Below are 12,426 nucleotides of genomic sequence, written 5' to 3' on the forward strand. Positions count from 1 at the left end.
TTTTTATAAAAATAATTCTGGTTTTGTCCTTTATATCCTAGGCAAAGAAGAAGAATTTCCTAAAAAACCTCTTGGCCAAGTTCCTTCCGAACCTGCTCTGATACTTACAAATCATGTTATGAATGGACAGAAGAGTACCAGCAAGCTTCCAAACCAAGTGAAGCCTGAAAAGGTTCCTTTTCCAAGTAAAGCACAGCAATCTTCCCCAACTGAGAAAAGGAGAAAGAATTCCATTGATAAGTCAACCTTGAAGTCCACAAAGAGAGAATCTGGAGAACATCAAACTGAACAGTTTAAGACAGATGCACATCATAAAAAGCTCCCTCAGCCTGTTACTCCAACTCAGGACAAAGTTAAGTACTATGATCCTGCTGCCGCTAACCAAAACTCGAATGCAACCTCCAGTTCATCAAAGGCTTTAGCTCCTAAATGGAATTTGCCATCAGAATCGAAAAATAAAGAGCTTCTTCTAAAGCATATGAGCGATGGAAGGGGCAACCCACCAGAATATAGAGTTTTGAGTCAGTCTGAATCTCAGGGTTTGGCTGTTAAGCAGAAAAATAGAGTATTTGATGCAGGAGGTAAGAGAGGATCCAATGCATCACAGTATGATAATGTTTCTGGCGGCGAAAATGAGATTGACAATCATGTTCAAGATTCTAGACATCGTTCAGATTTGCCTGACAGAAATGTGATGTATTTTAATAGCACTTCATCGCGTATTCTGTCAAAAGGTCCTGGTCCACCAAGAGCAGCTGATAGTAATGCAGCTATTGGTTTACAGTCACGCTCTCCAGGACGTTCAACACCATTTCAGGGTACGGATGATGGGTACAGTCTAAAACAACCACCAACGCCTTCCTACAGTAGCCCACCACTTTATCAGGATAATACAAAATACTCAATGAGCAGACTAAATAGTGAGCACCATTCACCAAACTATATTGGTCCGTCAAATAGATCTTATGGACGCGGTTTTGATTTTCCTTCAGATAAAATACCTATGAACGCTACTGCTAGGCAAAATCCAGTTACATCACCTTCCAGTAGAATTGAAGTTCTACCTGCAGAAGAGAATGCTACTCTACGCTTAGGTAATTTTAATCAGAGGGAAAACCACAGATACATTGTCCCACCAATAGATTACCAAATGGACCACTCATTCTTTCCTGAAGCGTCTTTCGGGACCTTTGGACAACCATTAAACAGAGAGGCATCAAAAAGTTATTTGTCTAATCTGCAAAAATCCCCAGGCTCACACCAGCCCTCAAGCCCAGTGACCAATTTTTCATCTTCATCTGTTAATAGTCCAGTGAGGCTAAGGACTTCACCACACAATGAGCAAGTAACTCCACCACGGTATCTGCATACAAAACCTGGAGTTAATGCACCGCACTTTCGAAATCCCCGTGATGGACTAATAATGCATGAGTCTGTGATGCTGTGAACAATATATTAGTCATGGCTTTATAGTGAAATCAGGTTGCTTTGTTTTTCACAAGCAACATTTCAAGCATTAAATTCTATTGGATCGCGTTCGGTTGTCTGGAAAGTGACGGCATACCATAACACATACACGAAAAACATTCAATGTAGTTGACGTAAACATACCAACTTGGAATCTTAGAATATTCTATATGTAGCCGTTTATGTACATATTTGTCCTGAGATATTTATTAATTCTTTAGCTACATAACTGTAGTGCCTCAATACCTTATTTTGGTTCAAGAAAATATTTAAAAGATTTTAGTTAATACAACCAATGTTTTACGGTTAAAATTATGAAACTGTATTCTTTTAATCTAAGAATACACATGAGGTATTAATGTATTCAAAACTTCTGGAAGTCTTTAGACTGTTTACCTGTCTAAAGTCATTAAGGCATCACCTTCTGCAGTGCATCTCTATACTTACACAGCAAAGTAAAGGCAATTAAGGTGTGCCTATTATGTGTTTATCTTTTTCTAACTTTTTGATAAGTTTCAGACTAATGAAAGTTTTAATTTAAACTTTTTAACTTTAAGCATTTTTGTGTTGAGAAACTGGAGATCTGGGTTTGCTGAGGTTATTTTGTTCCTGTAGACAGTACATGAAAGTATTATAAAGCTTAATGCTCGGGGTGGCTAACAATAACCAGACCCTCTAGTCTTTTGATGGTTCTGTACTTGGGGGGAAAACTTTTCTTAGTACTTTAACATTGAGCAGCAGCTGCTATAGATTCTGCGTAGGTTGTATTAGGCTTAATGGTGTGTCTTCCAACAACTCTTGCCCGCTCTTACTGTAAAATGCTTATTGTATCCATTTTACACTATGCACTTTACCGATATTGATTTTGAAAGTGCTGTACCAGCTGTGAGATGTAGGTGTTGAGTGCATCCCATGCTAAACAAAAGCCAAAGCAATAAGGTCAGAACATCCAAATTAGTCACCGAAAACCCAACTGAACACAGACTAACTAGATTTTCCAAAACTCCTTTGGTATAGTAAACCTTCTCAATAGTGAATTTATATTGAGTGCTTTTTTCTTTTTAGTATTTGTCTATGGAGGATGGTAACACACTGCACTTCTTTGTATTACTGTAATTTAATATCGTTTTGTAGGTTTGTTCAAACCTTAATTCTCATCTAGGCAAAATACCTCCCATGTACAGTTCATTGTGAAAGTATTCACCCCCTTGTTTTTTTTTCTATTTCTATTTTTTTCTATTTTGTTGCATTATAACTTTGAATAAATTGGATTTTTGGTGGGTTTGTACCATTTGATTTACACAACATGCCTATCACTTTAAGGGTGCAAAATATTTTTTACTGTGACACAAACAAGACAAAAAAACAGAACTTTAATGTTCATAAGTATTCACTCCTTGAAAGTCAATATTTTTTGGAGCCACCTTTTGCTGCAATTACAGATGCAAGTCTCTTGGGGTATCTCTCTATTAGCTTCGCACATGTGGACACTGGGATTTTTGCCCATTCTTCCATGCAAAATTGCTCCAACTCCTTCGTTAGATGGGTTGCGTTGTTGTACAGCAGTATTCAAGTCAAGCCACAGATTTTTAATTGGATTGGTCTGGGCATTGAATAGGCAATTTCAAGATATTTAAAGGCTATCTAAACCTTTTGTAGCATATATATATATATATATATATATATATATATATATATATATATAATCGCATGTGTAATGTGATTAAATACATTTTTCAAATTGACATTTAAAATAATGTTTTATTTTTTGCGATACAACTTCATTGTTAGGCTGGGTTCACACGACCTATTTTCAGACGTAAACGAGGCGTATTATGCCTCGGTTTACGTCTGAAAATAGGGCTACAATACGTCGGCAAACATCTGCCCATTCATTTGAATGGGTTTGCCGACGTACTGTGCAGACAACCTGTCATTTACGCGTCGTCGTTTGACAGCTGTCAAACGACGACGCGTAAAAATAAAGCCTCGTCAAAAGAAGTGCAGGACACTTCTTTCAGACGTAATTTGAGCCGTACTTCATTGAACTCAATGAAGCACAGCTCAAAATTTACGGCTGTGAGAGAAGCCTCGCAAAATGCGAGGAGGAGCAGTTACGTCTGAAACGAGGCAGCGGTTTTCTCTTGAAAACAGTGTCATTTCAGACGTAAATGCCTTCTATCGTGTGCACATACCCTAAGCACTATACATAGAACCTGCACAGTTCATGAACTTTGTATTAAGATTATGCTGTGTGTTAGAGGCACACAGGAGCTGCTGTCAGCCGAGCCATCTTTCCAGCAGACTGACTGATTTGGCTTACAGCGGCACTATGCAGCTTCTATGTTTTTAGTGCATACATAGAAGCTGCATTGCAAATAGTAAAGTTTAACTATAGCCTCAGCTGGCTAGGGAACCTTCTTCCATGTGTTTGGGTAGTCTAATACATGCTATTTGGCAAACACAGGACATTTTCTTATTGGTTGTTTAAGCAATGGCTTTTTTCTTGCCACTTCTATAAAGCCCCACTTTGTGTATTGTAATTATAGTGGTCCTATGGACAGATACTTCCATCTCCGCTCTGGATCTTTGGAGCTCCTTCATCATTGATTTCTTTGTTGAATCCCTGATTAAAGGGGTTTTCCCATTAGAGACATTTATGACCTATCCACAGGATAGGTCATAAACGTCAGATGCGGGTCCCACGTCTGGGACCCGCACTTATTTCTAGAACGGGGCCCCCTAAACCCTGTTCTACTGCTGTGCTGTGGCTGAAGCATGTGAATCCTGACCATGGATTACGGAAACAGGGTAGCTTGCTGAGCTACGCTGTTTCCCTAAGTCCCATAGAACTGAATGATATTTACAGAAACATCGTAGCTCACATGCTACGCTGCTTCTGTAACTGCCATTCACTACTATGGGAGTTACGGAAACAGCGAAGTTCATGGTCGGGAATCACATACTTCAGCCACAGCACAGCGATAGAACGGGGTTTAGGGCGCCCCGTTCTAGAGATAGGTGCAGCTCCCAGAGGTGGGACACGCATCTGACATTTATGACATCTTGTAGATATGTTGTAAATGTCTCTGATGGGAAACCGCTGTAATGACCTTCTCCGGTCAGGTTTGTTGTGCCATATTTTTATTTTGTTATAATGTATTTAATAGTGCTCCTTGAGATGTTCAAAGTTCGGGATATTTTTTTTAGAACACAACCCTGATCTATACTTCTTCACTACTTTGTCTCTGACCTGTTTGGCGAGCTCCTTGGACTTCCTGCTGCTTACTGGTGTTGTAGACTCCGTGGCCTATCAGAACAGGTGTATTTATACTGATGTCATGTGACAGATCATGTGACACTCTGATTGCACACAGGTGGACATTATTCAACTAATTATGTGACTTCGGAAGGTAATTAGTTTGACCAGACCTTGTTTCTGGGTTTTATAGCAAAGGGGGTGAATACATATGCACTCACAACTTTTCAGGGTTTTTTTTGTTTTGTTTGTTTTACCTTGTTTGAAAAAAGAAAAACAAAGGGGGGGGGGGTTGTGTGTTTTGTGTGTGAATACTTTCACAAGGGACGCTATCTCTGGAAGCAGAGATACAAGACCGAATACAGCCTTTGAACCTTTGCATTCTCCTGTAGATCTCTGGTCTGTTGCTGCAATATTGTGTGCGGTGCCTTCTTTGTTTGACAGATACATCTTGTCCATCTATAATGCCCCAAAATTTTAGTGCGTAATCCTTTTCCTAACATGCCTTTGTCTTTTTTACAGATACACAGTACTTGCAATGTTTACATGATCTCTATTGCGCTGAACTAGAAAGTGTGTATTTGTAGCAATATCTCGCTCGTGTACTTCTGCGTCTCTTTCAAGTGCATAACACTTTGCAATTGTTCACTGAATAGGTAAACATTACGCAGTTGATTTTATTATTTTTTTCCCCCCTCGTGTTCATTATTTCATACATGCTTTCTGCTAAATCTCCTCGTCTTCAGTAATCATCCATTCCGCTCCAACAGCATGTGTCTTTCACTATGTGCCTTGGCTTTTAATGGCTTAATGTCTGCTGTTTTATCATTACACTATCACACCTTTTATGAAGCGATGCATTGTGTGCTGAAATGACACTAATAGTTAAGAGAAGGCAAATCAATTTGAATTGTCTGCTTTTTTTCCAAGTGCTGGGTTGAGTGGGTTTTTGCCTACTTCTGATTGACACATTTTTCTTTGATTTCTCTGCTTTAACTGTTCCAGAAGAAGAATATAATTTTAGTCATTTTAGCTTTCACGCGGCAACGTCACAAACCAAAGCAGTACTGCACCACGGCATGTTTCTTTGCAGGGAACACACAATACCTTAATTACATAGAAGTGTTAATGTATGTTTTTCATATTCCATAAGTATATAAGTTTCATAGGGAAAGTTGAATTTTTAGGTCTTCAAGTTTAAAGGTACAGTTGTAATAACTTTTATAAAAACAAAAAACTAGCTAGATGTGCAGTAGTAATTTCTGCAATAAGTGATCTGCGTATTTGTTGATCATAACCGTTAAACGTGTTAACAGATAACTGAACACTACATTGCAACAAATAACAAAACTCCTTTTTGTTTTTGTAAACATTGTTAGGGACTGTTCACATCCGTGTTGGTTTCCGTTGAGGGGTTCTTTCAGACCTTTCCGGCGTAGGAAACCCTCAACGGATAGGCAAACTGAAACCATAGGTTTAGTTTGCATTACCATTGATTTTCAATGATAATCGTTCCGTTGCTTATGGTTTGTTTATCACCGTTGTTTTAAGGTTTTTGACGGAATCAATAGTGCAGTAGACTACACTATTGATACCTTCATAAAAACGGAAACTTTACACAATGGGGGCAAACGGAAACAATTAGCGGCGGAAGCATTACCATTGAAATGAATCTATGGTTTCCATTTGCCTTTCGGTTAAGGGGGTTCCTCCGGCAGGAAGGTCCGACAGAACCCCTCAATGGAAATCAACGCTGATGTGAACACACCCTTAGTTCTGTGTTGCTGATTATTTCCAGAAATGATGCATAATACAATGTGACCGTAAAAATACTCATGTTCTAATTGCAGGCCTGTGATTCCTAATCAAGCTGTACAATATACTGCTTCTAAAAATGTATCAGCGATGGTAAATATTGTAGATTTAATGTATAAAAATATACACACTATTTTCATATGTCATCCGCTACAGTTTTTAACTGTTCTTTTTAATGTGACTGTATTTTTTAATATGTTAAAGATTAATATTATTAAGTACCTGTTGATTTGTGTCTCTTATTTGGAACCTTATGTTTACATGTTCGGAATTGAAACAAGTAAGAACCTGTAAACCCAATACCATTTAGTTCCTGCGTAGCTACAATAGGCTGTCTAACTGCATATGGAGTATGTAAGAATGGGAGCAGCATTGCTGATTTTAAACATCAGTCCGACTGGGAACATCCAGGTTTTCTGTGTGGATTTAAGAAACTACACTTGGAGTTAAACCTCTTTCTGTCACAAATACACCTATACCAATATACATATGCCCATGACTGCTATGATATGAGTATACACAAACAGAAAAAATGGGACATAAAGATCATCAAAACCACAAAAAAGGCCATACTCACTAGGTAGGTGGGTGGGTGAAAACCCGTTCCCATCAGGACGCAGACGGGTCAAAGAATGCTGCAGAAGGAGTGTGCATTAAGTAGTGATAGCCCCTCCCACTAGTCTTGAGGGGAGTGGCGGACTAAGTGCTCAAAGGTGTGCGATAAATGAGTGTCAGTGTAGTGCTAGGGTGTGAATGGATGGTAAAAAATAAATATGTATGTATGAAAGTGTGTAATAATGTAATAAAAATATAAATATAATAAAAATAAAAATAAATAAATAAATAAATGTGATAAATAGGGGTCAGTGCTGTGAATAGTACATGGGGTGTCAGTACTATGTGTAATACGTGGAGGGATAATGTGCTGGTCGTCAGGCATGGCGTATCTTGCCGAATAACAGCCTATTTGTAACGCCGCTAGTGTTAGCTAAAGCGGGCTGCTCTGCATTCCAAACCAAACGCCAGCACATCATGCCCTCCCAGCATATAAGACCCGGCTGCGTCCTGAAAAAAAGTGTAGTATACGTAGTAAGAAATATCCATGAAACATGGGGTATTAGTTGTTATTTTGGCCAAAATACGCAAAGCTCGCAACCCAACGTCAATATTTATTTATTTTTATTACATTATTACACACTTTCATACATACATATTTATTTTTTACCATCCATTCACACCCTAGCACTACACTGACACTCATTTATCGCACACCTTTGAGCACTTAGTCCGCCACTCCCCTCAAGACTAGTGGGAGGGGCTATCACTACTTAATGCACACTCCTTCTGCAGCATTCTTTGACCCGTCTGCGTCCTGATGGGAACGGGTTTTCACCCACCCACCTACCTAGTGAGTATGGCCTTTTTTGTGGTTTTGATATGAGTATACATCTTATGTGTAATAACAGCAAGTAATTCTATATAGTGATCTGCCATTTCACTGATTGAGCTATCCATGGAAACGGCCTAGTCCTACTCACTCGATAGAGTGCTAAATACGAGACGGGGACGCAATCAGGGACTGCAGTACAATGCATTTGTTCTAGCCATTGGTTCATAAAAAGAATACCTGAAATTGAAAAAGGTACCATGAAGAGTTACAAGACTGAGAAGTGGCATAGAGAATTTTCTTTAAGCAAAGATTAAAATAATTACATTTATTTTATTCTTGAGAAGAGACGTCTAAGACTTCGTTCACATCTGCGCTAGGGTCCCATTCCGTCTGAGCTTTCCGTCGGAATGGGGCTCTGACTAACACAAACGGAAACCAAAGGTTTCCGTTTCAAATCACCATTGATTTCATTTCGTTTGCCGCAGTTGTGCAAGGGTTCCGTCGTTTTGACGGAATCAATAGCGTAGTCGAATGGTGATGGAAACGTTTGGTTTCGTTTGTCCAAAAGAAGGTGTATGGGCAGCACAGTAGAACAAAAACCTCCAGGGCATACGGGTGCAAGCCTCCAGGGATCCGACTTGTAAATCCCCAATGGTATACAAATGTAAGGAGAAAGAGGCAGCACTCCAAGGTTCAAAAATGTAGGTAGTTTATTCACCCATCAGTGAAAAAGGTGCAACATTTCAGCTGCTCAATGCAGCCTTTGTCAAGCAATATATCTCAAACAGTTCAGTGCTTTTATACATCCCACATTGGGAGGAGTTACAAAATGGATATAAACATTCAAATAGAAAATGTATAAGTGTATACTAAGTCGCCCATACAAGGTCCATCATCATAATGTAATGACATTTATAAAATTGTGTTTAGTGAACATCCAAAAAGGTGTCTTATTCAGATAAAGTGACTGTGACAGATCACACAAGATATCCTGATCAGAGTCTAAATATTCTGCAGCTGCGCAGACTCCGGTGGGAGAAATCAATGCACATGTGTGTATATTTTATAAATGAACATACAAACATTGGCACTCACGCAAAACGAAGGGAAAATAACATGGGACGTGTAGTGCGCCAAGCTCAAAGATCTACGGCGTTCATGTAGTCCAACTGCGCATGCTCAGCACTAAACGTGATAAAGATATCACGTGAGCGGCTGTCAAAACAGCCCCATGTTAGCGTCTTAGCTACCACGCATGCGTACAAGAACGCTGGAGAGAAAAGAAAGAACAAGCATCGAAAATGCAAGTCACAGACCCCAGCGTAAGTCTATTAACCCGTTAGTGAACGCCAATACGCCTTTTCACGTCGGCCACTATCGGGCTCCATTCTGATGCATATGCCTAATAAAGGCCCCCAGGTCTGCCTGCAGCGAATGCCTGCTAGATCATGCCGCAGACATGACCTAGCAGATGCCTGTCCGTGTTAAATTGACAGGCAGTAATACACCGTAATACAGAAGTATTGCAGTGTATTATAATAGTGATCGGAGAATCGCATATTAAAGTCCCCTAGTGGGACTAGTAAAAAAGTTTTAAATAAAGTTAATGAAAAACCCACTTTTTCCCCCTTACAAACTGCTTTAGTATTAAAAATAAAGTAATAAAAAGTTACACATATTTGATATCGCCGCGTCCGTAACGACCCCTACTATAAAGCTATTACATTACTTAACCCGCATGGTGAACGCCGTAAAAAATTAAATAAAAAACGGAAAAATTGCTGTTTTCTGTGATCCTGACTTTAAAAAATTGTGATTAAAAAGTGATCAAAAAGTCGCATCTACTCCAAAATGGTACCAATAACTACATGTCTTCCCGCAAAAAAAAAAGCCCTCATATAACTGCATCGGCGAAAAAATAAAAACGTTACGGCTCTTCAAATATGGAGACATAAAAACAAATAATTTTGAAAAAAAAGCGTTTTTACTGTGTAAAAGTAGTAAAACATACATAATCTATACAAATTTGGTATCGTTGCAATCGTAACAATCCGCTGAATAAATAAGCAGAAATCCGCCATACTGATGACAGCGCCGTACATCTGGATACACCAGCGACCAGTGGGAACAAGTGCCTGACGAAGGTCCTTTAACCGAAACGTTGCACGCACCAAACCCCTGGCATCTAATACAATAAAAATCAAAGAATTCAAAACCAACGACTGTGCCGAATATTTTTTCTAAATACGATTGTGTTGGGACCCTATTCGTGCACCTCCTCTGGTCTAGTGCACTCTGAACCAGTCTCAACCCGCTGAATAAAGTTATTGTGTTATTTATACCACACGGTAAACGGCGTAGATTTAGGACGCCAAAAAGAGTGGGGACATTTTTTTTTTTTTTCTATTCCCCCCCCCCACCAAAATGTTAATAAAAGTTAATCAATACATTTTAAGTACCCCAAAATGGTGCTATTAAAAAATACAACTTGTCCCGCAAAAAACAAGACCTTATACAGCTATGTAGACGCAAAAATAAAAAAGTTATAGTTTTTGGTCATTAAGGTCTAAAATATAGGCTGGTCATTAAGGGGTTAAAATCAAAGACTCTTACTTGACCCGACCAATATCACCAATGTAGATGGCATGGTCAGAAATCATGACAAGTATGACTGTGGATAAAACCACGTCATAGTGTCTAGATACGAAAAGGGTTCTAAGGTTCTCAAAGAAAATAGAGCAATTCAAGCAATATATATCACTGGGAGTCATGTGTAGTAATAAAGTACAATAATATTATACAGTATCTAAATCCACAAAGGAAAAAGCATTCTAAACGTCCATGTGTCCCTCGGCTTGGGTCAACATTCAGAGAAGAGATTCAGTTATTTATAAATAAGACCTGAAAAAGAAAAAAAATGATAATTATCCAAACTCGCAAAAAACTCAAATTTCCAGAAAAAATATGTGCAATCTAATATAATGTAAATATAAAAATAAATGTAAAAAAAATAATATATATATATATATATATATATATATATATATATATATATATATATATATATACCACTAACAAAATTAAATAAAAATAAAAAAATAAATTAACTCGTACTACATAAGGGGATAATATCATCCAGTAGCAGTAGAGGAAAATACCACAATCCACAGTCTCCAAAGTCAAAAGAAATCTATGAAAATGCTTTTAGATTATACTCAAAGTTGAGTCCCTTAGGTTGCAGTGTATCAAGTCTACTAATCCACTCTACTTATTTCCTTTTTAATACTATCTCCCTATCACCACCCCTTCTAAGAGGGGGTACATGATCTATGATAAGAAAGCGAAGCTGGTTAACCCTATGTTGGGCTTCACAGAAATGTCTTGGGATAGGTAATTCAGTCTTATTTGTATTGATCGTAGATTTGTGTGTGTTGAGTCTAATCCTACATTCTGTAGTAGTCTCACCTACATACAATAGTTTACATGGACATATAAGAACATAGATCACAAAATTTGATCTACAGGTTAAAAAATGTCATCTTATAAGTCTTACCGGTCTTTGGGTATGTAAAGGAATCTACCTTAATCATTAGACCACAATTCGCAAAATTTAAGCATGGATAACAACCACAACGTGAGATACGACCTTGTCTAGCCAAACTCCCACTGTCTCTCGGACCTATATCAGTTTTAACTAGTCTATCTTTCAAGTTAGACGATCTCCTATAAGAGAATAGAGGGGGGGATTTAAATTCTGGAATATCATAAAAATTCCCCAATATAGGCCAGTGTCTCCTAACCACCTGCATAATTTTGGGACTGTATGTATCATAAGTGGTGACACAAGGGAAACGTTTTTTTATCTTTAGGACCTCTAATATCTTTAGAATGATCCCCTTGACTCTCGTTATTTCTAACTGGCAATCTGGGACCCATAAACTCTATCCGGGTAACCCCTAGATCGAAATTTCTCCCCCATCTTGTCTAGTCAACCAATCATAGTTGTTTCATCGTCCACTATCCTCCTATTCCTCAGCATCTGACTAAATGGAAGTAATTTGACCATCTTCCTAGGATGCTGACTCTCATACCTTTAAAAGGCTATTACGGTCTGTACTCTTTATAAAGAAGTCTGTCACTAAATGGTCGTCTCTAATAAGAACAGTAGTGTCAAGAAACTGTATTGATTCGTTTGAACTAACCATGGTAAACTTAATATCTTGGTCCATCCCATTGAGATCCACAAAAAACTCTTGAAGTGAGTCCTGTGTGTCAGTCGGGACCGTTTGTGTCAGTCAGGGTCCCGTTCCGACAGAACGTTGGAACGGCAAACCTAGAGCAGATGTGAACGAAGCCTAAGTGGGGCATGATAAATCTATGTAAGTATATTAATGGCCCATACCACAAATGTAGTATCACCATGTGTGGTGAGGAGGAGGGGGGGGGTGCAGATTTTCTCATGCATTGTTTCTTTCTGTGGTGTTTTTTTTTTATT

General features: G+C 38.5%; 1 protein-coding gene across 2 annotated transcripts in view; it reads left to right on the top strand.

Moving 5' to 3' along the window:
- Positions 1 to 3,121, top strand: part of USP6NL (USP6 N-terminal like) — a 147,761-nt gene extending 144,640 nt beyond the window's left edge. For both annotated transcript variants that reach the window (XM_075857432.1, XM_075857433.1), the window contains exon 14: positions 42 to 3,121. In XM_075857432.1, coding sequence (XP_075713547.1) covers positions 42 to 1,447 — 1,406 coding nt within the window. In that variant the 3' untranslated portion in view covers positions 1,448 to 3,121. The remainder of the gene's footprint in view (positions 1 to 41) is intronic.
- The last annotated feature ends 9,305 nt before the right edge of the window (positions 3,122 to 12,426 follow it).

This window comes from Rhinoderma darwinii, chromosome 3 (assembly GCF_050947455.1).
Source record: "Rhinoderma darwinii isolate aRhiDar2 chromosome 3, aRhiDar2.hap1, whole genome shotgun sequence".
NCBI classification, from domain to species: Eukaryota; Metazoa; Chordata; class Amphibia; order Anura; family Rhinodermatidae; genus Rhinoderma; species Rhinoderma darwinii.